The sequence below is a fragment of the Mastigoproctus giganteus genome, chromosome 11 (assembly GCF_048544385.1).
Source record: "Mastigoproctus giganteus isolate SK-2022 chromosome 11, ASM4854438v1, whole genome shotgun sequence".
Lineage (NCBI taxonomy): Eukaryota > Metazoa > Arthropoda > Arachnida > Uropygi > Thelyphonidae > Mastigoproctus > Mastigoproctus giganteus.
In genome coordinates, this window is record NC_143585.1 from 111,582,588 (window position 1) to 111,609,069 (window position 26,482).

Below are 26,482 nucleotides of genomic sequence, written 5' to 3' on the forward strand. Positions count from 1 at the left end.
TTAAGGCACGTGTAAAACTTCTGTGAATTCAGTGTGTGCAGGGAGGGGGGAGAATATGGTCGGCTTTCTTCTTTTCAGTTTCAGTTTTCAGTTTTGTTCAGTGTCGTGTGAAGAGCACAATGTCTTCTCGTGAACATTTAACTTTAAAAGATAGTCGAACTCATTAATGCGTATGATCGGCAAAAAAATAGTGTTCGCAATCTCGCTGCAAAATTCAAAATCGGGAAGACACAGGTAAGCGACATCCTAAAGAAAAAAAATTAACTGCTCAAACAATTTTGACAACACGTAAATGATCAGGTTCAAAAATCATTCCCGAAAACTGTTGGACTTCAAATTTGTCGCGCACGTGCTAAAAAAATTCCCATTAATGGGCCTATTATTAGGGAAAAGGCTTTAGAGGTTGCGAAATCTATGGGAGTAAATGAGTTCAGAGCTTCTGTGGGATGGCTAGACAAGTTCAAAACTCGGCATAAAATTTCTTGGAAAACCGTAAGTGGTAAAGGTGGATCTGTTGATACTGGGGTTGTAACAGAGTGGACCGTCAAATTGGAAGATTTATGTCGTGATTTTGAAGCTAAGGATATTTACAACTGTGACGAAACATGGTTGTTTTTTTAAAGCTCTTCCTGAAAACACAATGAGTCTAAAAAACGAAAAGTGCCAGGGCGGAAAAATTTCTAAGGAACGCTTGACTGTACTATTGTGTACAAATATGCTGGGAGACTTTGAACAACCTCTTGTTATAGGAAACCCACAAAATCCCCGTTGTTTCAAGGGCATAAAGTTGAATATTTTGGATGTTGACTGGAAGTCTAATAAAAATGCATGGATGACACGAGATATCATGAGCGAATGGATAAAGTCACTTTAACCAAAACATGATTCATCAAAACAGAAAAATTATTCTTTTCATGGATAATGCTGCATCTCATCCGCACATTGAATTGTCCAACTTTCAAATCGTTTTTCTGCCATCAAACACATCTGCAGAGTGTCAGCCCTTGGATCAAGGGATAATAAAAAAATTTAAACTTCACTACAGAAAACGTGTTTTAAGACATCTCATTGCAAACATGAACGATGTAACATGTGCGAGTGACCTTGCAAAGAAAATCAGCATCCTAGATGCGATTCAGTGGATTTCCTCTTCAGTAAACGCAATTAGAAAATAAACTGTCGTGAACTGTTTTGTAAAGTCTGGCTTCTCAAATGCAAAAATTGAAGTTGTGAACAGCAATGTGGAGCACCAAGAAGAACAAGAACTTCAGCATCTATTGATAATATACGATACTTCCGCTACAAGTGACCCTGGCTACAAAGATATAGACTCAAACCTCACTACAGAAGATGATGCTCTAGATATCAACAACATTACCATCGATATTTTTCAAGAAGTTCCTCATGAGGATGAAGAAATGGAAGGTCATTCTGTCGAAGAACGTATTAATGACGAACCATCGATGAAAATAGAAGCAGCGCTCATACAGATCAATCGTTTAAAAATGTTTTTCGCCGCTGAAGAAGATATTGAAGGAGTTTCGATGGTTTCTTCACTCCAAACAAATGTTGAAAACAAAATTATCAGCCGGAAGAAGGTGCAGAAGAAAATAAGTGATTACTGTATGTATTTTTCTTAAGATAAAGTCATAATATGCATAGCACAATTGCATGTATATTATTTACAAAAATATTGTGCAAAATCTGTATATAATTTAATTTAATTTTACATTAAACGTTTAACAATTTTTCTTTATCTCTTGTGTATGTAATTGTATATTATTTACAAAAATATTGTTCAAAATCTGTATATAAATTAATTTAATTTTACATTAAACGTTTTTTCTTTCTTTTTTTTTTTTTTTTTTTCCCTCAGACTTCTTGTTAGCGGACACTTCTCTCTAACGGACACATTTTCGTTCCCCATGGCTGTCCGTTAAAGGGAAGTTTCACTGTACTACATAGACTTGATAGTGAAATTTCTTCCTTTAGCTGTTCACTTGTTATTCAAGTCGAGATTTGAAGTGTGGTAGTGTTGCTATCTTTACCCATCACCTTGTCAAAGTGTGCTGCAATTCACTAATTCATCCATTAAAGGTCTGTCATTGATGGTTAACTATGCAGTAAACCTTGATCTGCTTGTGTTTTTTCTGTGCTTCCCCTCACTTTCTTTATCGACTATTTGAAAAGTATAAAATATTAAAGATGAGCAATCTTTTCTAGCCACGAAAAACACATGGATATGAGTGACAAATCGCTCACAAAATTTACTGACTGCATAAGTCCATAGCATTTGGTTTAGTTAATGCCTTTACTCAAACCTGAACCTTTCTAACCAGGAACCCCTAATTAGAAAGGAGCAGGGCCTATCCTAATTTAGTTTTTGCCCACAAATGAACTTTCTGATCACTTCCCTGTTGTCATTAGTTTCTTTACTTCAGTTTCTGAATCTCCTTCTGGACTTTATTAAACTAGTTTCTGGCCAATGTTTAGTATTAGCATTAGCATTAGTAGAGGCATACGATGCAAGAAAGCAAGCTTATACAGCATCAGCAAAAAAAATTTCGTCCATCCATTTGCTCCAAAATTTTATTCAGTTCTTCCTTGAATTTATTTAAGTTATCAACTTCCACAACGACAGATGGAAGTCTGTTCCAGCAATCAACTGCCCTCTGGCTAAAGGCAAACTTCCACACATCTATTCTACAACTGGCTTTTCTTAATTTGAGTTTATGCCCTCTCAGTTCGTAATCTGAGCAAGAGGAAGAATCCCATCAGCATCGAGCCTGCTGAAACCATTCAATGTCTTATACACCTCAATCAGATCCCTTCCCAGGTGTCTAGTCACTGCAATTTGCAGAACTTATGCTTTTCTTGGTAAGAGGAAAATCCCTTTGTTCCCCTCACCAATCTCATTGCCCTTCTGTACTTGCTCCAAATACATCCTTCCTAAAATGAGGCCTCCAGACCTCATTTTAGGAAGGATCCTAAAATGACCACACCTTGAGCACTGTATGCAGTGCTCAAGGTGTGGCCTGGCTATTGTCTTATATAAAGGGATAATCACCACCTTATCCCTGCTAGCAAAATTTCTGTATATGTTGATTACATACCCACCAGAATTTTTAAATTAATTGATCTTTACATTAATTATCTGTACCTAATACTTCATTTTTCAGTTTCTGCATTTGTTACCCTCAAATTCTTTGCTACTAGTTATCATGACTGCACTGCCTTCAGTGGATGTCAGATAAATTAGTATGTCTAATAAATGCAAACATCAACTTCACATAAGGTTATATATAACTCGAAACTAAATTTAGCTTATACTGATAGATTTTAAGTAGTGATATCATCTGGTTCCCATATCAATACCTTTTTCATGGAGTAAAGTGAATTCAAGCCAAATTCATTAAATAGTTATGGTTTTAAAATCTTCTTCCCTTTCACTAATGAAACTATGTATCATATCACCTTGCCATTGTTTCTACCAAATATGGAGGATGTGGAAAGGTCAGGGAATGACCACCGCATATCCCCGGAGCAATATGGCCTTAGTTGCTAATGCTCTTAAAAAACCAAATAACAACAATAATGACAGCCATTGTTTCAGGATTGTCCCTCCACATTCCAGATTACTCAATGGGCCTTTTTGTTTTCAATATCACAAATACCCTTCACTATGCCCCACCTCAATTCTCATCATAAAACTTCTCACTGCCTGCCCCTCAAATTCATCATTTACTTGGAAATTCTCTATTCAGCTTTCCAGGAAATAAATAATCACTAAACTGATTATACACTTAACCCATTTGTGTATAAAAAATTATTTTTTAATGCGCAGCTTTCTCATCTGAGTTTAGGGTCTGTGCCCTGTTGAGAAATAAAGACATAAATAAATTTTTTATTAGTAAATTAATAAGAGGAGTTTACCTCAATATAGTACGTGGAACACTTCCGTATGATACCCTCCAGAAATTAAAACGGAAAAAAACGAAAAAATCGACAACTTACCGGTACATTAAAGTAAAATATAAATAATTAAAGTAAATTATAAATAATTAAATAATCAATTTAACACAATTCAAAATCAATTCAAAACAATTAAAATTCAAATTAACGCAATTAAAAGAAGCTAACGAAAATATTCAAAGTAAGGAAAATATTCAAGTAAGGAAGGAAAATCGTTTTGAATATTTTCGTTAGCTTCTTTTAATTGCGTTAATTTGAATTTTAATTGTTTTGAATTGATTTTGAATTGTGTTAAATTGATTATTTAATTATTTATAATTTACTTTAATTATTTATATTTTACTTTAATGTACCGGTAAGTTGTCGATTTTTTCGTTTTTTCCGTTTTAATTTCTGGAGGGTATCATACGGAAGTGTTCCACGTACTATATTGAGGTAAACTCCTCTTATTAATTTACTAATATCATTATCAACGTAGAACATATTGAGTATTACAGCTCTGATTCATACTATCTAATAAATTTTTTATGGAAACAATATCAAATTTTTGTCCAACTACTCTGTATATTGATGATCTTTTTAATTCAGATTTTTAGATAGATGGTTTGTGCATTTTCTGTGACTTCACAACAGTGAATGCTGAACATGCAGTTTTTTCTGCCAGTTTGATTATCATCTGTGGACCGGGCTCATGTTAACTTCAATAACCAAAATAGTTTAGTAAAATTATTCTCTAAGAATACTCTGTTATATCCACTGCTGCTTGAATCACTTCACAATATGTTATTGAAGAGTGCTGAATTCATTATCTCCAAACTCAGCAGTCTTTGGAAAATACATTGATTATGCCATATTAATTATATGCATATCAAACTCATTATTTTGGAAAGTTCCTATACTGTGTAATAATATATGTATATTGCTATGGAATGCTTATAATGTTACAGAGGGATGTTTACTTGGTAACTTTCTACTATGCATTAGTGAGACTTGTATTGAATGAAGAAAAAATCAGATAAAGCTTTTTTAGGAAGTTTTTATTGTTAGAAAATATTTTTATAAGTTTAAAAAATGAATTCTTATTAAAATTCATCAAACTTTAGGCTAAAGTACTTAGGGAGACAAAAACAATTCCACCACTTATATTTTCTGTTGAACAGTATGAGAGGCACCTTATTCAACTATCAAAGAAATCAAAGGTAATTATTTAAACTTTGCCTTTTTTATTATGTAATTGATAGTAAAAAGCAATTACGAAGGATGATCATGTAATTCGCAGACTGGTGCAAGATTTTCTGTTTACCATGTAAACTTTTCATAACTGCCACTAGAGGTGCTCTCCCTGTTTGCTACTGAGCAGACTGTGTGCATTTTTTTTTTTTTTTTTTTTTATGAAATCCCCAAACACGAAAGGTATCAAAACATATAGTACTTAGTACCGTGCATGGGTTGAAGGAGAAGTATGAGGGGAGGGGGATGCATGCCAGTACTTGTCAAGCTAGTGTTGCATGAAGAGTTTTTTTTTTTTTTTTTTTTAGCCACATGTCACTGACGAACATTTTTAGGCAATTATCATGTTAGACATACAGATTGAACAGCGATATTTGATTTGTTATTGTGTCAGAGAGGGTTCAGATGCATCGGACACAGTTAAAAGAGATGAATGAAGCATATGGTAATGAGTGTCTTGGTAGGATGGCCATATTTAAATGGGCCAAGTGATTCAGTAAAGGCCGTGAGTCTGTTGCAGATGACCCGAGACCTGGTCAGCCTTCCTCGTCAACAACTCCTGAGCAAATCACAAAAGCCCAGGAAATCTTGGATGAAGACAGGCAAATTACACTTCATGAATTAGTTGTTAAAATGTCCATTTCATATGGTGGTGCTCACAATATTGTGAAAGATCACCTGAATATGTCAAGAATCTGGATTCCACACAAATTTTCTTCCAGAACAAAAACAGCACAGAAGACTTATTCAAAGAAATCATTGATCATTTTGAAACATAGTGTCAAACCTTCTTAAATCAAATAGTGACTTGTGATGAAACTTGAATTTTTCACTATGATCCATAGACAAAAGAATGGTCGCACGAGTAGAAGCATTCTGATTCACCAAGATCTAAGAAATTTCGAGCTTCTCTCTTTCGACTGACAAACAAATGGTTCTTGTGTTTTTTGATATAAAAGTTTTTTGATTTTTGTCTTATGTTTTTTGACATTCTTGTTACACATTTTGTGCCTCATGGAACAACTATGAATAAAGAAGCATACCCTGAGGTTCTCAGAGTTAAACTTCACCGTGCCATACATAAGAAACATCAAGTACTTTATAGTGTGAAGTAGTTTCTCCATCAAAACAATGCAAGGCTCCATACGGCTAATAGTGTGCAGCCAGTGATCACTGCCATAAGTGCCAAGGTTCTGCCACATCCCCCTTATTCACCGGGCTTTGCTCTGTGTGAATTATTCCTGTTTCCACATCTGAAGAAAGCTCTGAAAGGCAGCATTTCGCATCCAACAACGATGCTTGCAGAGCCACAATGGAAGCACTTCGCAGTGTTTCAAAAAATGGCTTGCAAGAAGCATTTAATTATTATTATTATTACTAGTCATATAGTGCAAGGAAGCCTGAGGCTTATGCCACCAGCTAAAAAAAAATTTCCAAGTTACCCAGAGAGAGAGAGAGAGAGAGAGAAGTAGAAGGGAATCACCAAGAAAAGAAGAATGATGACATCCAGCTCAGGACCCTGGGTGTGCTAAGCCCATACTCACCAGATGTGAGCCCCTGGGGTTCAATGCATGGATACGATGGTGGCGAAAGTGTAAAGTTCGAAGGAGAGTATTTCGAGAAGGAGAAATCCACAGAAGATTCAGATGATAACAATTAAGATAAGATCTTGCACCAGTCTGTGAATAAAATGATCCCTCCTCGTATAAGTAATTAATAATTATAAATAATTAATGAGATAATTTCAAATATTTAATGGCCATGTATACATATCTGACAACTTTTAACAGATTTTTTTTTTACTGAATATCATTGATTTATGCTGTTTTTCAAATGTGTACATTCATTGTTTTTCTTCAGTGCTAATCTACCAAATGCTGAAATCATGATTAACAATATTCTAAACAATGTAAATATGTTTATAGATAATGTTAAAAGTAAAATAAATATATCACCAATTAGCTAAATGCATACATTGATATCCTTTTCAGTGAAGTAAACTTTAAAGGAAACTTAAAATATGAAAATGGTAATTAAATGTGAAGGAAAAACTGAATAAAACATTGCTTATCACTTTCCTTGCTTCCTTATGCAGAGATATAGATTCAGACTTGGGGCACTATGATGAGATCAAATCTTCCTTCTATTTTGCGAGTGCACCCCTAAAACAGTTCGCAAGTCAGCTGTAGATAGTCCACCAGATCAAATCTCTTGGTAACTCTCTAGGAGGCATCCACTAGTGTATAATCTTGCTTCCTTCTGGGGGATTCCCCCATCAACGGGGATTCCCCCAGAAGGAAGCAAGAATTCCCTCTGGGGGATTCCCCCAGCATTGGGGGAATCCCCCAGAGCCGCATTACAATTAACACTATATTCTGCCAGATATTGACTAGACGGAGTCCAAGTAGTGTGCATGCTTGGGCATTGTCCAAGAGCTGGGTATATTCTTGCCGTGTGTATACCACATCCAAAAATTTCATTACCTTATATGTTATGTCCTCCCACCTTTTCTTACTACTGAATACATCATGAATAGTCAAGCTAATAGAACCAACTTATCTGTGTAAAGATCTAAACCTCCTGAACCCTTACTCATTCATTTCACAAATATAAGTGATCTCAGTTCAAATCTCAATGATGTCCATTTCTGCTTATTACTTTACTTTTTCTGATAGAATTCCAGTTATCGGTTAGTTCAACCAATGTTCATTTCAATTGTCCTAATTATTCACTATACAATTACTTTTGCTTCAAAGGTGGTACTTCAGCCTATGTCCGACCTGATTTTGCATGTCAGAGACTTAGTAATTGGAGTCTCTTCTTTTCAGTCATCTCTGTCTTAAAATCTAACTCATTCAGACAAATTCATTTTTTGCCTGTATTGTTTTCCCAACTCTACTAATCACTTGGAATTCTTTGACTTTCTGCTTTTGAAACTTGACTTTCTCTAGTCCAACTTTCCTAACAAAAAGGTAATTTTCCTTGGTGATTTTAATTTTCACAACTCCATTTTCTAGTCACACAGAGCTAGCTGGTTGAGATGCTGAGGCTTTTGAAATTACTAATGACCTTGCAGAGATTGTTCATTTAGCTACCAGAATACCAGACAATCCTAACCACAGCCAACATAGGTGATTTTAATTTTCACAACTCCATTTTCTAGTCACACAGAGCTAGCTGGTTGAGATGCTGAGGCTTTTGAAATTACTAATGACCTTGCAGAGATTGTTCATTTACCTACCAGAATACCAGACAATCCTAACCACAGCCAACATAGGTGATTTTAATTTTCACAACTCCATTTTCTAGTCACACAGAGCTAGCTGGTTGAGATGCTGAGGCTTTTGAAATTACTAATAACCTTGCAGAGATTGTTCATTTAACTACCAGAATACCAGACAATCCTAACCACAGCCAACATAGGTGATTTTAATTTTCACAACTCCATTTTCTAGTCACACAGAGCTAGCTGGTTGAGATGCTGAGGCTTTTGAAATTACTAATGACCTTGCAGAGATTGTTCATTTACCTACCAGAATACCAGACAATCCTAACTACAGCCAACATACTTGATCTTTTTCTCACAAACAACCCTTCCAAGTACATTGTCAAGATGAGAATGGTCCTTTAGGCACACCAGATCACAACTTGGTAATGGGCTGTATTCCAATGGAGCCTTTGTTTCATGGCCATTCTCAGCATCATGTTTAGTATTACAAAAATGCAAAATGGGATGATCTGTGAGATTTCTATTTTTCTTTGTTGGATTACCATTTTAAATCTTTTTATATCATTGTTTGCTTAGATCATTGAAATTGTTCTTGTAGGGATGAAAGCCTTTATTTCACACTCCACGTTTTTACTGTGGGGCACTCAAGGCTACACACTCCCTATCTGTAGCCTTGTGGCTGCCACATGGTTTGCCCCTCCAGTGCTTAACGCGCCTCCGTAGCCAGGTGGGAAGGAGCAGCAGTGCGTAGCACACGCTTCTTGATTAGACCGGGGTTCGAGCCCTTCACCACCAAATACGGAGGATGCGGAAAGGTCAGGGAATGACCACCGCATATCCCGGAGCAATATGGCCTTAGTTGCTAATGCTCCTAAAAACCAAATAATAAACAACAAACAAACCAGTGCTTAACACTCCCTACTGCCCAGCCTGCCTCCTCTTGGCGCTGGACAGTAAACTAGAGTTTGCTATCTAGGAGAATGCTTCACTTCAAAGGCGATGGCATTAAAGTCACTAAAAGCGTCGAAGTAGGGATCCCACAAGGTGGTTGTCTCTCAGCCTTGTTATTTGCAGCAATATTCGTTCCACTAATGGATGAAATTCCAGCGTTCCTATCGTATGCTGATGATATTGTTTGCTACTTGCCATGCAAACACCATGTTGGTCATTCACAAGAAAGACAAACCGCCTCTGAATCTGTAAACAGCTGCCTAAATACATTCTATAAGTATGCTAAATTTTTTGGCCTGTCAGTCAATCCAGAGAAGTCAAACTATCTCATCTTTACGCCAAGTCGGATCACTTCTACTGATACTGCATCTTCTCTACTTTCGGAATTGGCAGGAAATGTCCTGACTCCCACAGACAGTGTCAAATTCCTAGAAGTAATCCTTGATGCCAACCTCACCTATAAAAAACAAATCCAAGCTCAGTATTCCAAAGCCCTGAAAGCGTTCTGGGGAATGAAAATTGATCTGTGCAAAACACACAATAAGAAAATAATCAAGAAGTACCTCGCAACTTACTTCTGTAGTGTACTCTCCTATGCCATAGAAGTTTGGTCGGCGGCATCACCCACCAGCCTCAGGAAACTATGGGGCCTCGAATTCTGGGTGCTGAAGTGGGCCAACTTGTGGTCGCACCAGATCTACACAACATCTAAATCTACTCTCTGCTGCAACCTGCAATATACACCCATAGTCCACAGAGCCCATGTGCTAAAAATAAAGTCATTCCTTCATCTGTGCTCAGCTAAGCAGGATCACATCAACATCTGGAACACGGTTGGTTGGCGTTTGCCAGGCAGACATCTCCGTAGTACCCCCTCCTTATGCTCAAGGCTCCAGCGGTTACAGAATTTCAAGAGACACTTCCCTAATATGACTCTGGACACCCTCAACTCGCTCAACATCGACATAGACCTGTGGACTACAGACAAGGCATATCGAGATGGCATCTTGTTCCATCTTGCTGTTTGTAGAGGACATTTATGTAAGTGCCGATCTTAGTTAGCCGATGTCATTTCATGTTCTGCTCAACTTGTAGTCCTTTTTCGCTGTAATTACTACTTCATTCATTTTTACATTTTGACTATCATCTTTGCTTTGATCTGTTAATTATTATTTAGTTATTATTTTATTTTATTATTTTATTTTTTTATTTATTTTTTTTTTTTTATAAATTAAAATCACTTGTATAAACAACTAATTGTAAGATTCCTCTGACTTTCTGTGTAAGGAATCACTAGTGTATAAAATTTATGTTAATAAAGAATCTGATTATTATTATTAGATCCACAGAACTATCAACCAATATCTCTTAGCAGTTTACTTGGTAAGATATTAGAAAAATTATTCATAATCAATTAGTATGGCATCTAGAATCTTTGGTGGTGATGAATAAGAACCACTGTGGCTTCTGGAAAAACAGCCAATGCTATAGACCTTATAATCAAGGCACAATCCAACGTATGGAATACCTTTATCTGAAATGAACATCTTATAGTCTGCCTGGCATTGAAAAAATCTTAGATACCACCTGGTGCTATGGCATTCTTCAAAATCCCATGCCATAAGATGGGGTCAGCTGACACATTAATCATACAGAGCATTCTGTAAAACAGAACTTTTCAGCATTACTACAATGCTCTATCATGAACAAGGATAAGTTCTTAGTGCCATGCTCTTTATGGTTAGGATAAACAATCTAACAGATAGTATCCTGGCTAGTGTTGACACTTAACCGTATGTATGCAAATAATCGTACAATATCCTGCCATTCACAAAATATGTGCTCCATTGAGTAACAACTTCAACTCACAATAAACAAAACAGAGTCATGAGCATCCCACAATGGCTACCACCCCTCTGCATCAAAAACCGCTCCCATCCACTTATGAAAAATGCTACAACTCCATCCCGATCCTCATCTAATGGTAGGAACCCAACCGATACCATTTAGCAACAAAATCCAGTTCTTAGTCCTAGTACTTGATTCTAAATTTACATTGCAAAAGCCTATAATGCAAATGCAAACTTAGTGCATGAATAAGATGAGTATACAGTATACCCCCGCTATTCGCGGTATCTGTATTTGCGGTTTTGCACATTCGCGAACGCTGATTTAATATAAAATGAAACCTAAAAAAATGTGAATTTTAAAGCACCTTGAATATTTTTCGCCATACAAAAACATGGGCGTGGCTAAAATTATCTTTCCCGGTCAAAACAGCGCTCGGTGGGTGGGGGGAGAGGGTGACAAAATCGTGAGCGTGGATGTTTCTCGCTAATCCTTGTTCAGCATGTGTTATGCGCTTGTCATGGAAGGTTACGTCGTTTACTTTTAATTTATATGCTTATAAATTGAATAAATTTATCAATTTATAAATTGATAAATTGATATGCTTACAAAAGTGATAAATCTACCGTTTTGCAGTGTAAAAGAGACTTTTTCGAGTGTTAACGGAAGAAAGTGACTTTATTGTGGACAAGTTCTTTCTAACCCGTACAAAAATATGGCTACGAATAACAAGAGAAATGTGAAAATATGAAAGAAGGTGATGACATTAGCGAATAAAATTGACTTATTAGACAAAATTTCTAATGGTGAAAGTGTCTCCTCAGTGGCAAAACATTATAAAATCAATGAGTCAACGGCACGATCAATCAAAAAATCGGAAGTAAAAATCCGCTGTAGTGTCTGTGAAAATGTGCTAATTGCTTCAAAAATTTGCTCTGTAACTCGTTATGTTAAATTAGAAAAAATGGAAAAGGCTTTAAATCTGTGGATAGAAGACCGAACTCAAAATAAAATTCCGTTAAGTTCACTTATCATTCGTGAAAGGGCAAAACTCCTTTATCAACACTTTAGCGAAACTGGTGATAGCACTGGCGGGATAAGTTTTTTAGCTAGCCAAGGCGCTGGTTTGAAAGATTTGTTTGAAATTTCTAATAAATATTACATTTAATATTAAATTGTTTCTTATTTTCATTTCGATGCCATATGCTTGCATTTCACTATGTACTGTCTATGTACATAGTCATATTATGAAGGTACATATAATACATACATAGACAACTTTTTACATTTTAGACTAGTTTTTCTTATATATTTCATACTTTGGAACGGAACCCCTTTATTACTATGGGAGCCATAACTCGGTATTCGCGTTTTCTGTATTCGCAACATTTCCAGGAACGTAACCAACCCCCACGATTCCTTTAGAGGGGAACAGGTATCCTGTGTGTTATCAGACACTCAGTCTAAAACACTGATGGATCCAATATCTTTCTATTACAAAAGATTGAGGACAAGTCCGATTGGCCTACCTCCCTAAAATCCACTCATGCACACCTTCTTGATGGTAAGCCCTGTTACGTCACTTAGGTGGCAACGAACGTGTAGAGTGGTTCTCTTCAAGACACCTGGTCAGTGTGAAGAGGAAAAGACCAAACCCTCCAGCATATGACAGCACGACAAAACAAATGGCCCTCAGTCCCCAGCGGGACTGAGGGCCATCTGTTTTGTCGCTCCCTCTTATGGCAGCGAGAGGATCAGAGTGGAAGCAGAGGGTGCTAAGAATCTCTGGGTACGACCAGGCTACCATGCACGGAAACTGAACTTGGCCTGTTACAACGTAAGATCACTCATCGGTGAAGACAGGATATTAGAGCTGGAAAAGGAATTAGAAAATGTGAATTGGAATATCATCAATTTGGCTGAAACAAGAAGAAGAAGAAATGAATCACTTATAAGTTTATCAAGTAGAAATCTGCTGTACACCAATGGAAACAGTGAAAGGAGTGAAGGTGGAGTTGGGTTTCTGGTCCATAAAGATTTAAAAAACAACATTTTGGAATTCAAAAGTACATCACCAAGGGTGTCAAGACTAATACTCAGGATTTCTAAGAGGTACAAACTAAAGGTTATGATTTATGCACCAACATCGAGCCATGATGATGAAGAGGTGGAAGAAATGTACACCAAAATTGAGAATCTTCTAGATGAGCAGAAAACCCACTACACTATTATTATGGAGGACTTCAATGCTAAGGTTGGAAAAAGACAAAACAGCGCAGAAAGGGGAACTATAGGAAATTTTGGAATTGGTGAAAGAAATGAGAGGCAAAAGACTTGTGGAATTTGCAGAATCTCAAAGATTGTCAGTATTGAACACTTTTTTCAAGAAAAGGGTGAACAGAAAGTGGACTTGGAGAATCCAAATGGATTAACAACTAATGAAATAGACTTCATCCTCACTAACAGAAGATATATTGTGAATGATGTTAACGTCCTGAATAAGGTAAATGTTGGAAGTGATCACAGAATGGTAAGATGTACACTTGATATAGATGTAGGAAAGGAAAGGAAAGGAAAGGAAAAAACTGACTAGAGTAAATAATACAAAGGGCTTTGAGATAACAGAAGAGGAGAAAAGGCAGTATGTACTGGAACTTAAGAACAAGTTTGAGCTTCTGCAGACTGCTCAGGACCAAGATATCAACAAGGAATATTACAACTTTCTCAAAGTGATAAAGCCCAAGAAACCTATAGGGAAAAAGAAATTCAAAGAAGAAAAAATTAGTCAAGAAACACTTGTTATGATGAACCGAAGACGGAAAATGAAGAGCAAGATAAACACTGACAAGGAGAAAATTGAGTATACTGAATTATGCAAAGCCATTAGAAAGAGACTCAGAGAGGACATAAGAAGATTTAACACAAGAAAAGTAGAACAAGCATTAAGGGAAAACAAAGGACTTAAATCAGCAGCCATGAGCAGTAATACAGAAAGACAAATGATACTGAAGCTGAAGAATAGCGATGGTGTACTTCGCTATGATGCCAGCAGTGGGGAAGATGGATTGCAAATTAGCAACACATACAACATTCCCGATATTCTTCCTGATGAGGTAGAACATGCATTGAAGAAAATGAAGAATCAGAAAGCCCAGAGGGAAGATGAAGTTGCTGTAGTTGTTAAAATTGGGAGGAAGAGACATAACACAAAAAATGGCAAGGCTCTTCACAAAGTGCATTAGAAAAGGTGTGACGCCTAAGCAGTGGAATAATGCAATCATAGTTTTGCTGCATAAGAAAGGAGATAAATGAAAAATTGGAAATTATAGACCAATTAGCTTGTTATCCCACACTTACAAGTTGTTCACAAGGAACGTTGCAAACAAATTAGAAAGAATACTTGAGGAGAATCAACTGGAGAGCAAGCTGGCTTTAGGACAAGATTCTCAACTATGGATCACCTTCACGTAATATCACAGCTAATGGAGAAAGAAAATGAATATAAAACACCATTATGCCTGGCATTTGTGGATTATGAAACGGCATTTGATTCCACACAGCATAAGGCAATGTTTCGGGCACTGGAAAGACAAGGCATAGATACCCCACATATTATGATTTTGAAGAAAATATATGAGAATGTTACCTCCTTTATTAGATTAGACAAAGACAGTAGGAAATTTAAAATCGAGAAAGGAGTTCGACAAGGAGACAATATCTCCAAAGCTGTTTACCGCTGCCCTTGAGGAAGCTTTCACGATTAGACTGGTCGCAGACAGGAGTCAGTGTGAATGGAGAGTACCTAAACCATTTACGATTTGCAGATGAAATTGTGGTCATACTAAACCTCAAAGAATTAGAGGAAAATCTTAATCGGTTATGCACAGTTAGTAAGGATTTTGGACTAAAGATGAATGTGGCTAAAACAAAAGTAATGATGAACAAGTAAGCCACAGAAAGGGAAATAATGATTGAAGGAGCAGTAATTGAAAAGGTGGAGTCATATACTTATCTGGGACAAGTTATTAGCTGTAATAATGATAAATGGCTGGAAGTCAAGAGAAGAATAAATTTTGGACGGATAGCATTCAGGAAATATAGTCACATACTGAAGAGCAATATCCCAGTTTGTCTGAAACGTAAAATAATGAACCAATGTATACTCCCCACCATGACTTATGGAAGTGAAACTTCGGCATTCACTAAAAGAATGGAAGAGAAGCTGAGAACTGCACAGCAAAGAATGGAACAACTTATATTGGGAATCAGACTGTTAGATAAGAAGAGAAACACATAGATTAGGCAGCAAACTCAAGTAAAGGACATTCTTATCAAAACTAAAAAACTAAAATGGTATTGGGCAGGACACATAGCTCGAAGACATGATGACAGATGGACTAAGAAAATAACAGAATGGTACCCAAGAGGAGCTAGAAGAAAACCTGGAAGACAAAGGCGAAGATGGATAGATGTAATTCATGAGTTTGTGGGTAGTAAATGGATGGCCAGTGCTCAAAACAGAAGGAACTGGAAAGTTGCTGGAGAGGCCTTCATCCTGCAGTGGATTGAAAATGGCTGATGATGATACTTTATTTCAATTTTTAAATTATCCTGTGCTTTTGCATATATGTGTGTACACACACACACACATTCAGCCCGGAATTTTACCTTGTCACTTTATTTTTATTATTTTATTCATTTATTTATATATATATTTTTTTCTTTTTCAGGTGGATTTGATGGCCAATATCAAGCTAAGTACCTCACGAGACTTCCGAATTAATGTGGCTACTGTTCAGTCAGCATTAGATCAAGAATCAGACGATACTGTAAGTTAATGGTATTTTTATATTTTTTGTACAATCTGTCCCCGGCATACATAAAAGATACGTTCCAGGACTTCTTATGTAAGTCGATTTTTACATAACTCATGAATGACTAATAAAATATTGCTACTATATCCCTGATATGCCAAAATTACAAAAACCATATAATATCCTCAGAAAAATGAAGAAAAATAGTTATATACCATAACAATTAAAAACTTTATCTGGGGACAGCGGTGAAGTAGCTAGAGTGGCACATAAGAAAAGAAAACATAACAGGAAGAGAAAAACGCACATTATTGTACTGTAAAACTGATGTATTTCGTATGCCTTGTAGGCTATATAAGGGTTACTAATGGAATCAAAACCAAAGTGTACATATTTCAGAAAACTGAACTGACTTTACAATTCAAAAAGAAAGGATGTAGAGACGAAGGGCTAGAATGTAATTCTCCGAAGAAAAAGCTGATGGGACACAGTCTACGTGGCTTGAACGTTGTGAGGGGTTTCTCTGAAGTGCTTCGACATAGTTCTTCTGTCTTAAACACATTTTGTTGAATATTTCTTCTGAATTATTCAAGCAAAAAATGAAATGTTAACTCTAGTTATTTACCTAGATACTAGTTACTCCACAAGTTATTATCCAACATAGTATGTATAGGAATGAAAATAATAAAAACTTATATAACTGTTGCTTCATTTGACTTCACTCTTAAAAATTATACAGAAAATATCTTTTCAATTTTACTAAAATAATTTACGTAAGTCCGAAGTTATGTAACTTGGGCTTACGTAAGTCAGGGACTTACTGTATTTGTATTTTGCTTGGAGTGCAGTGTTAATTCATTAATAAAATGATTAGTGCTTGATCATTTTATTAATGGATTAACAGTACTTATTAAATGTAAATTTTTTTTTTTTTTTTTTTTTATGAAATTCAAACATTTTTTTTTTTATTTTTTTTTGTACACCCCTATTCAACAAAACTAAATTTTTATGAATTCTACTGATAAAAAACGGAAAACAAACTTAAAAATATTATAAACATGAAACTATTAGTCTTTTCAGTTTTTAAGTTTATAAAATTGTCAAGTGCATGAAAATTCAGAATTCCACACATTTTTTCTTAGAATATACAGGGTGTTTTAATTAAAAGGCACCAGGATCTATCTCGCTTAATTTGAGGTTTAGGCTGTTTGTCATCTGGACCTTTCTTGTCTTTTTTTTTTTTTTTTTTTGGCTGATGCTGCATAAGCTCATACACTTGCTTTCTTGCATCGCATGCTACTACTATTTGAGCTGAAATTTTTGATCATGTTGTTAAAGTTGGACTAAGTATTATCATTTGCATTTTATGATTTCTAAATTTAAATTTTGCCTAATCAACTATTTTTTTTTTTTTTTTTTTTTTTTCCTTAATTGGAAAGTTGTATCCCATCCACAGTTTAGTCTGGAAACATCATCAGTGTATGATGAAAGAAACAAACTGATTTCATCTAAAGAAAAAAAATAATAACAGAATGGTTGTAGTGTGAAGAGACTCTTCAGTAAGCACAGTTATCTTTACAGGCTGTGCAGTTGTGTTTGTACAGCCTGTACAAACACAACATGCTTACTGAAGACTGAATATTGCATACAACCATTATGTTTCTTTGTTTTGTTTATTTCCTTCAAATAAAATCAGCTTCCATTTGTTTTAGAAGTACACTGATGACGTTTGTAGAAAACAGTTGATCAGCAAAATATAAATTTAGAAATCATAAAATATAAATGCAATACCTAATCCAATTTTAATAAATCAAAAATTTCTGCTGAAATATGACAAAAAAAAGGTCCTAGACATCAAAGGGCCTAAACCTGAAATTAAATGAAATAGACCCAAGAACCTTTTAATTGAAGCACCTTGTATATTAGTATTGGCAAATAATGCAAGGGAGCAAGACAGCATCAGAAGATAGAAAGGGGAAAAAAAGAAGAAAGAAAAAAACAATTCCCACTTCAACTTTCCTTCACCTCTAATTTACCTAATTCTTCCTCAAATTTGTGCAAACTACCCATTTCCACAATCAATCATGCTCTGGTTGAAAGAAAATTTTTTGCACATCTATCTCCTACAGCCAACCCTTTTCAATTTATATGTGTTGTTCAAGAAAGAGTAAAGATGCATTTAATTTACTTGATTCATTTAAAGCCTTGAACACTTACTTTTCTTACTTTTGTAACACTTTCTCCTCACAGACCCAGGCATTGTATAGAATGCTTGACAAAGTATGAAATATATATATTTTTTTTCTTTTTGATATTACATTTAGTACTTACAGATAAGTAAGTACTAAATGTAATAGTACTCACTCATCATTATATAAGTGAGAAAATGTTTAACAGATCCAGGCATTGTATAGAATGCCTGGCAAAGTATGAAATATTTTTTTTTTTTCTTTTTGATATTACATTTAGTACTTACAGATAAGTACAGTAATACCCCGACTTACGAACTCGGAGTTACGTGGTTCTTGATTTTTTCGTTTGGTGTATATCTAAAATTAGCTTACCAGTGATTTGGAAGTCAAATCATAAAGCTTGGGTGACAGCTTCCGTTTTTGAGGACTGGTTTGGTCACCATTTCATACCTGAAGTCGAACGTTATTGCAAGTCTAAACAGATTCCATTTAAAGTGATGCTTCTTAATGACAATGCACCTGGTCACCCTCCTGCCACCCTAATTAATTTCGACCCACGTGTGAAAGTTGTTTTTGCCTCCAAATACAACCAGCTTGCTTCAACCGATGGACCAGGGAGTCATCAAAACATTCAAGGCTTACTACACGAGCCATTCGTTTGCACGTCTGAACGAAGCTATGAGACAAAATAGTGAGATATCTGTTAAAGACTTATGGAAACAATTCAATGTTTTAGATGCGGTAAGAATCATTGAAGAATCTTGGGATGAAATTCACAAAAAAACATTGAATGGTGTCTGGAAGAAACTTTGTCCATTTTTTTTTCAAAAACGAGATGAAAACAATGCCAGAAACTGACCATGTTGCTCATGTGATAGAAGAAGTTGTTAATCTTGCCAGGCAATTAGATTTGGAAGTCAATGGTGATGATGTCAACGAGCTGTTGGATTCACAGTCAGGAGCTGACAATGAACGAGCTCAGAGATGCGTGAGCAAAACATCACTGAAGTATCCAACACTTCAGACCCAGTTCCACCAGAAAAGCACATGACAATTGCAAGTTTGACAGAAGGTCTCAGCTCAATTGAAAAGGGCTTAAAAATTTTAGAAAACATAGACTCCAACGATGAACGCGTTATAACTACAAAGCAAGGAATAAAAAAATTATTAGCTTGCTACGAAGAAATTCTGCGTGAAAAAAAGAAGGCGCTGTGTTGTCAGACGAATTTGTTAGATTTTATGAAGCCATCGACATCGAAATAACTTTTTTACGTAACTCATTTATTATTTAATACATATTTTGTATTAATATGTATAAATAACTGCAATTTTATAGATATTTTTCTTCTAAACTAGTGTTTTTGTTAGTCCTTGGTCCCAATTAAACAAAATTTATATGCAAAGTTGTACCCTGACTTAAGCGATTTTCGTCGGACCCACCTAACGCGTAACTTCGGGGTATTACTGTATTCATTTTAGTAGCAATATATGGGGGGTTGGTAATTTCTCCCTGTGCCTTTTTGTAAAAGTTGGGAAGTGTTATTCACTTGCATATAAATTTATGAATTTATATGCAAGTGAAAAAAGTTGAGAACTATGACTCACTCATCATTATATAAGTGAGTCGTAGTTCTCAACTTTTATACAATGGAATACAGAGGTGAATAATACTCCCCCATATCTCACTATTAAAATTAATAATTTATGATGGTGTGGTGGGAGAACAGTATTTTCCCTGTATGCCATTGTATAAAAGTCAAAAACTGATTCAGTAATTTAGCTGAATCAGTGGTGTAAATGAAACAGTTCCTGACTTTTATGCAAGGACATAAGAGGAAATTCTACTTTCATCATATCTAGACATTCAGTTTAACAGTTAAATATTTGAGGAGTGTATATCACCCCCCCCCCCACACACATGCCTTTGTATAAGGATTCGGAAAAGCAATTCAGTTACATAAGAGTATCACAGAATGACAATGAAAAGAAAAGGTTTAATTCTATATAAATTATTTGTAGAATTGATAAAAATTAATTTAAATTTTATATTTAATTTTTTACATTTTATACACACACACACACATATTAGAGGAGGCATAGATGCTAGAACGCAACCTTATATGGCATCAACAAAAAAAAGAAAAAAAAAACTTCCATTTCACCCATCCATTCATAACGCCAGATGGAAGTTTGTTCCAGCAATCAATCACCCACTGCCTAAAGGCAAATTTGCACACATGTATTCTACAACTGTCTATCCTAAATTTGAATTTATGCACCCCTCGGGTGTGGAATCTGAGAAAGGGAACAATCCCATCAGCATTGAGCCTTCTCAAACCATTCATCCCTTATATACATCTCAATCAGATCACCTTGCAGGTGCTTAGTCTCCAGATATTCATAAGTTCTGTTACCAAGATATTCATAAGTTCTGCAATTTGCAGAACTTATGAATATCTTGGTAACAGCAACCAACCCATTGTTCCACTCACTAATCTCGTTGCCCTTGTCTGTACTCATTCCAGCAGCTCTACATTTTTCCTACAATGAGGCCTCCAGACCTGTATGCAAGATTCAAGGTGTGACCTGACCATTGTCTTATACAAGGGGATATTCATATCCTTATTCCTACTAGCAAAATTCCTATATATCATTGACAAGACCCCATGAGCTACTCTTGCAGGCTGTCTGCACTGCTTAGAAAACTATATCTGACTGCACAATTACCCCCAAGTCTTTTTCATTCTCCACTACCCTGAGAGTAGTTCCGCACAATTGGTATGCTACTCTGGGGTTACAGCTATCCATATGCAGCACTTTACATTTGTCAGTCTTAAACTTCAGTTGCCACCTCTCAGCCCATCTGCTGAACTTTTCCAGATCCTGTTGTATTACCATACCATCCTTACTGTCATTAACAACCCTACCAACCTTCGTATCGTCTGCAAACTTGGACATTAAGCCTGATATACCTTCATCAATATCATTGATAAATATACAAAACAAAAATGTGCCCAACACTGAACCTTGGGGGGGGGGACACCACGAATAACATTAGTCCACGAAGAGCAGTGATTACTACTTTCTGTCTTCTCCCACTCAACCATCCCTTTATCCATAACAGCAACTTGCCCTTAATGCCATACTTCTCCAACTTGTACAGTTGTTGATAACCCAAGAGAAAAGTACCAACTGTGTGGTACTACATCTAAGGTAGTAGAAAATGAAAAAGACCTGGGAGTAATTGTGCAGTCAGATATGAAGTTTTCTGAGCAATGCAGACAGGCTGCCAGAGCAGGTCAATGGGGTTTTGTCAATGATATATAGGAATTTTGCTAGCAGGGAAAAGGAGGTGATTGTCCCTCTGTATAAGGCAATGGTCAGGCCACAGCTTGAGTACTGCATACAGGTCTGGAGGCCTCATTTTAGGAAGGATGTCGATTTGCTTGAGTGTGTACAGAGAAGATCAACAAGATTGGTGAGGGGAATGAAGGGATCCTCTTACCAAGAGAGGCTTAAGTTCTGCAAATTGCAGTGGCTGGAGACTAGGCACCTGCACAGTGATAGCCTTGAATGGGTTGAGCATGCTGAATTCTGATGGGATCCTTCCACTTGTTCAGATTACGAACCTAAGGGGGCATAAATTCAAATTAAGGAAAGACAGATGTAGAATAGATGTGCGGAAATTTGCCTTTAGCCAGCGGGTGGTTAATTGCTGGAACAAACTTCCATCTGTCGTTGTGGAAGTTGATAGGTTGAATCAATTTAAGGAGGAACTGGACAAGCATTTGAAGAGAATGGTGTGATTATTTTTATTATTTTTTTTTTTTTGGCTGATGCTTCATAAGCTCATACACTTGCTTTCTTGCATCACATGCCACTACTACTACTACACTATAGAGCAGATATCATCTTTTAAGGGCACAAACAGTGATATTGTTGTACACTTTGGCACTAATGACATTAAGAGTGGAGATTTACTTAATAAGTACAGGTCAATGTTGAAAAAAAGTTCAGTTAGGGTTAGATTTGAAAGTGTCTCCAATTCTACCCAGACACAATAGGAGAGATTATATGATCAGAGCCTTGTCAATCAATTTGGCCCTGGAGAGATTGTGAAAGGTTTATGGGGTAGAATTTTTCTCAGTGTGGTCTGTACTTGTTAACAGGGGAGATTCTTTCTTCAGGGATGGGATACACTAAAAAAAGAAAGAGTGCATGAATATTTGCTGATGCTATTGAGGCAACGTTAGGTGAATTGGAAAACTGCTAGCTGGTGGAGGGGGTAGGAATTCGCAGACTAATAGATTAATTCTAGCCACAGGCAGAGGTGAATGTGATTCTTGCACTGCTATTGGAATCAGCAGCAGAACCAGGAAAGCGAGGTGCTGGGGATTTCAAGGACTGCTGGGAGTCATCATGGAACAAGTAAATACATAGGCTGTGTTAGGGTAATAAGAGTAAGAATAAGTGCATGTATACCAATGCTAGGAGTATTGTAAATAAATTTGATGAATTTTTAAAAATTTGATGAGGTCAAGACATCAAAGGCAGATATTGCTGTGATATCAGAGACATGGTGTCACACAAATATAAGAAATGCAAAATTGGAATTTGGGGTACTCCCCAAATTCCAATTCTTCTCTATCCTGTCTATCCTTTCTGTACACATTGTACAGAAAGGATAGACAGGATAGAGGAGGAGGAGGGTCATGCCGTTGGTTAAGAAACAAAATCTAAGGAAGTGTATCTAGTTGACATGGGTCGACAGTGCAGTGTTGAGTTAGTTTGGTGTCAAGCACTGATAAAGCAAAGCTGAGAATAGGAATGTGTTATAGGCCTAACGACCCTGATGAGTACAACGAACAACTGTACAGAGAAATAGTGGGCCAGTAAACAATGTTTTATAATGGAGGATTTCAACTTCCCAGATATAGACTGTAACTTGTGGGTTTGTCGCTCACACACTAGCAAGACTTTTGTGGATTTCTTTCTGCAGCAGCAGCAGCATGTTCGAGAGGCATCCAGAGGGAGTAATACTCTTGATCTGATTATCAGCAGTGATTATTCATGCCTTAAGAATCTGCAGATAAAGGAACCACTAGGTGGCAGTTATCACAGTGTACTGATGTGGGATTTACTCAAAGATGTAACTACCATCTGGGATAAGGGAAAGGGTTTTTGCTTTCATTAAGGTGACTAAAATAGTCTCAGATAGTTTTTAAATTCTATACAGTGGCACCAGCCACTGATATTACCAACAGCGGCAGCTCATTGGTAGGCACTGCAGAACTGCAGCATCCCCAGCTTTTTAAATCTAATATAGTCAATGGACATAGGAAATTTTGTGAAGAACAATGCAACACAATGAATATTTTTATGTACAGGTCCCGCATATAGTACACTCATTCTCTATTTCCAGTAATCAAAAATAAAAAAATAATTGCTTTATTTAATACAAGTACTAAAGAGAGCCTGGGCCATCCAGGCCCAACATAGCCTTTGGTTCATGGGAAAACAACTATTTCCAGTAATCATTTCAATAATAAACGATTAAAATCACAAAATCGTTTTCAACTTTGAAGTTTAAGTATAGGCGGAACTGTGCACTAGACAGTTCCAAATTTTGCTCGCAGTGGTTGATTTGTGTCTAGATCAATACTTGGTCGTCGAGTTGCCAATACTCATTTTTTTAGAGGTGCCAAAACGAATCAAATGAACTGCGGAGCGAGCAGTGTCAATTTGATCATTGACCATGAACGGTGTGTGGATACAATGTCGGTGTCTTTTTGTTATTTGCAGGATTCCTCCGAATTCCCATTAAGTAAATTATATCAGTGTTAAGTCAATATCGAACATTCAATAGTGTAATTATGTAATTACAGATTAATTGAGCTTGAACTTGTTAAGTTTAAGTTATGTTATGAGGAGATGTGTAAGTATAGATCAGAGTAGACGATAGAAGAATATTTACTACAAATTGACACTACAATATAAGTTAAATGTAATATAAGATTAATAAATGGTTTTTTGTTTTTGTTTTTTTGTAGAATGAAGAAACTGAGAATCTGGATAAAGAGAAAAATACTTAATATGTCAGGTCGTTAATTAGAAGATAGATGGGGGTGGGGGGGAAGAAGCTGATTGGTTAAAAGGCACCAATTTAAATTAGGAAGAAAAACTTCCAGGTGTAAAATACCCAAATTCAAAGTCAAGAACAGATTTCAACTCTTAATTTTGGTAATATGATATACCAGTATTATTTATTTATTATTGTAGGTTATTGGTTATTATCATTGCCAAACCATTAAAAGTTATGGCTAGAACTGTCTTTGAATTTGTTTTATACATCCACTACATTTCAGATTTCCTTATGAGCCACATGATCACAGTAAAAAGATCTTAAATTTTGTGGTAAAGTTGTTTAATGAGAAATTTGCATGTCTTTGTTTGGTTTAATTTATCAATATCTGTTACAATTTTTGTACTGCTAACTGATTTTAACTCCATCACTGAGTTTTCATATTTATACTAATCAAATTTCATGTCAGATGGGGGATAGATTTTTCAGTAGAAAGTGTTACCAAAAGTACCATATTTCCAGCAAGATTCTGAATTTTGGACATTTTAATTTTTGATACAGTTTCCAGAGGATCTTAGAGAAAAGGTTCACTTTTGCTTGGAGAGCTGTTGATCCTCAAAAATTCTTGATGGGACTTGGAGTTTTTTTATTTATTTATTTATTTAATGAAACCACAAACATAAAAGTTATTAAAACCTGTAATACTTGGTACCATACACACATCGAAATGATTGACAAGACAGAAATGTACTTTTGAAATTAGACTTGTATTGGAGATCTGGAGCTTTAAGAAACCCAATCTCCCAGGGCTAAAATGAGCAATGATGGACAACACAAAACATTCCAACTATAGACCTTTTGATCCAGATAGATATGATGATCATGATAACCTGACTACAAACCATGCCAAAAGACAAAAAAAAAGAAAGGACGGATTTTTCTGCTCCTCTCTTTTTATTATTACATTCCTCCACAGACCAACCATTGAGTAAGCTCTCCCCATTTTTGTTTCAGAAATGTCTCGAAAATGTGGCTGATCCTCCAAAAACAGTTCAGTGACTAAGATCTGGTGATTTATTAGTGGAGATGAATGAACATGCTGAAAGGCTCTTGAAAATATCTACCTTTGGTTGAATTCCCACATGCCAACTCGAACTCCTATAAAGAGATTTTTCTCTGCATCTAAAAAATCAAGTTTTTTAGATGCAGAGGAAGCAATATTTGTAATGTGCTTGTGCCAGGAGAGAGAGAGACAGAGAGAGAGATTATAAGTCCCAAAAGAGATATGTCACCAAAGAAAAGCATAGGAGCACAAGAATCGTTTTTACAAGATATAAGACAGGACTGAGTTTTAGAAGAATTGAAATCAAATAAGTTGTCTTTGCCCCACTGGAGTATCACCTGGAGATCGGCATTTAAGGAATTGGTATCGGATATTCGAGAAGTTGAAGCTGATTGAGCAGGGCATGGTTTCTCAAACTGGAAATTGGAATGCAATGTGCTATCATCAGCAAAACTATGGATAGGATTTCCGGGCAGTGGAAGGAGGTCATGAATATACAAGAGAAAAAGAGTTGGGGGAAAGAACTGAACCTTGGGAGACTCCAGCATTAGTGGAGATGTTAGAAGACAGAAAGCCATCTACCATCAGTCAGAGAGAAAACTGAATAACCAATTACAAAAAATAGCTAGCAAACCATAAGATGGAAGCTTGTTTAGAAGACCTTTATGCCAAACACAATCAAAAGCCTTTGAGATGTCAAGAACAACTGCTTGTGTTTCACCAAACTTTTCCATTGAATTTGTCCATAAATGGGTAACATAAACCAGAATATCACCAGTGGCTCGACACTGATGGATTCCATACCGTCGATTGTTGATCAGATGGAAGGTTTCTAGGTAGTTTAAGAGTTGGTGATTAATTGATTTCTCCATTACTTTAGAAACAGTAGAAGTAATTACAATGGGACGATAATTGGATGGGAGGGATTTGTCACCCCTTTTTTGGAACTGGCCGGATACGAGCAAATTTGAAAACAGGAAAAACACATTTGGAATAAGAAAGTGAAAAAAGGTGGCGAAGAACAGCAGTAAGTTCAGGAGTACAGGTTTTGAGAACAAGTGAAGAAATACCATCAGGACCTGGAGCTTTCTGAGCATCAAG

The 26,482-nt window shown here is 36.2% G+C and overlaps 1 protein-coding gene across 1 annotated transcript in view; it reads left to right on the forward strand.

Annotated features, from left to right (window-relative positions):
• The window catches only part of LOC150078353 (Fanconi anemia group I protein homolog), a 195,476-nt gene extending 171,081 nt beyond the window's left edge, over positions 1-24,395 (forward strand). The window contains exons 7-9 of the mRNA XM_090385263.1: positions 5,076-5,171; positions 15,961-16,059; positions 24,287-24,395. Of these exons, the coding sequence (XP_090241389.1) occupies positions 5,076-5,171; positions 15,961-16,059; positions 24,287-24,328 (237 nt within the window). The 3' untranslated portion in view covers positions 24,329-24,395. The remainder of the gene's footprint in view (positions 1-5,075; positions 5,172-15,960; positions 16,060-24,286) is intronic.
• Positions 24,396-26,482: the final 2,087 nt, after the last annotated feature.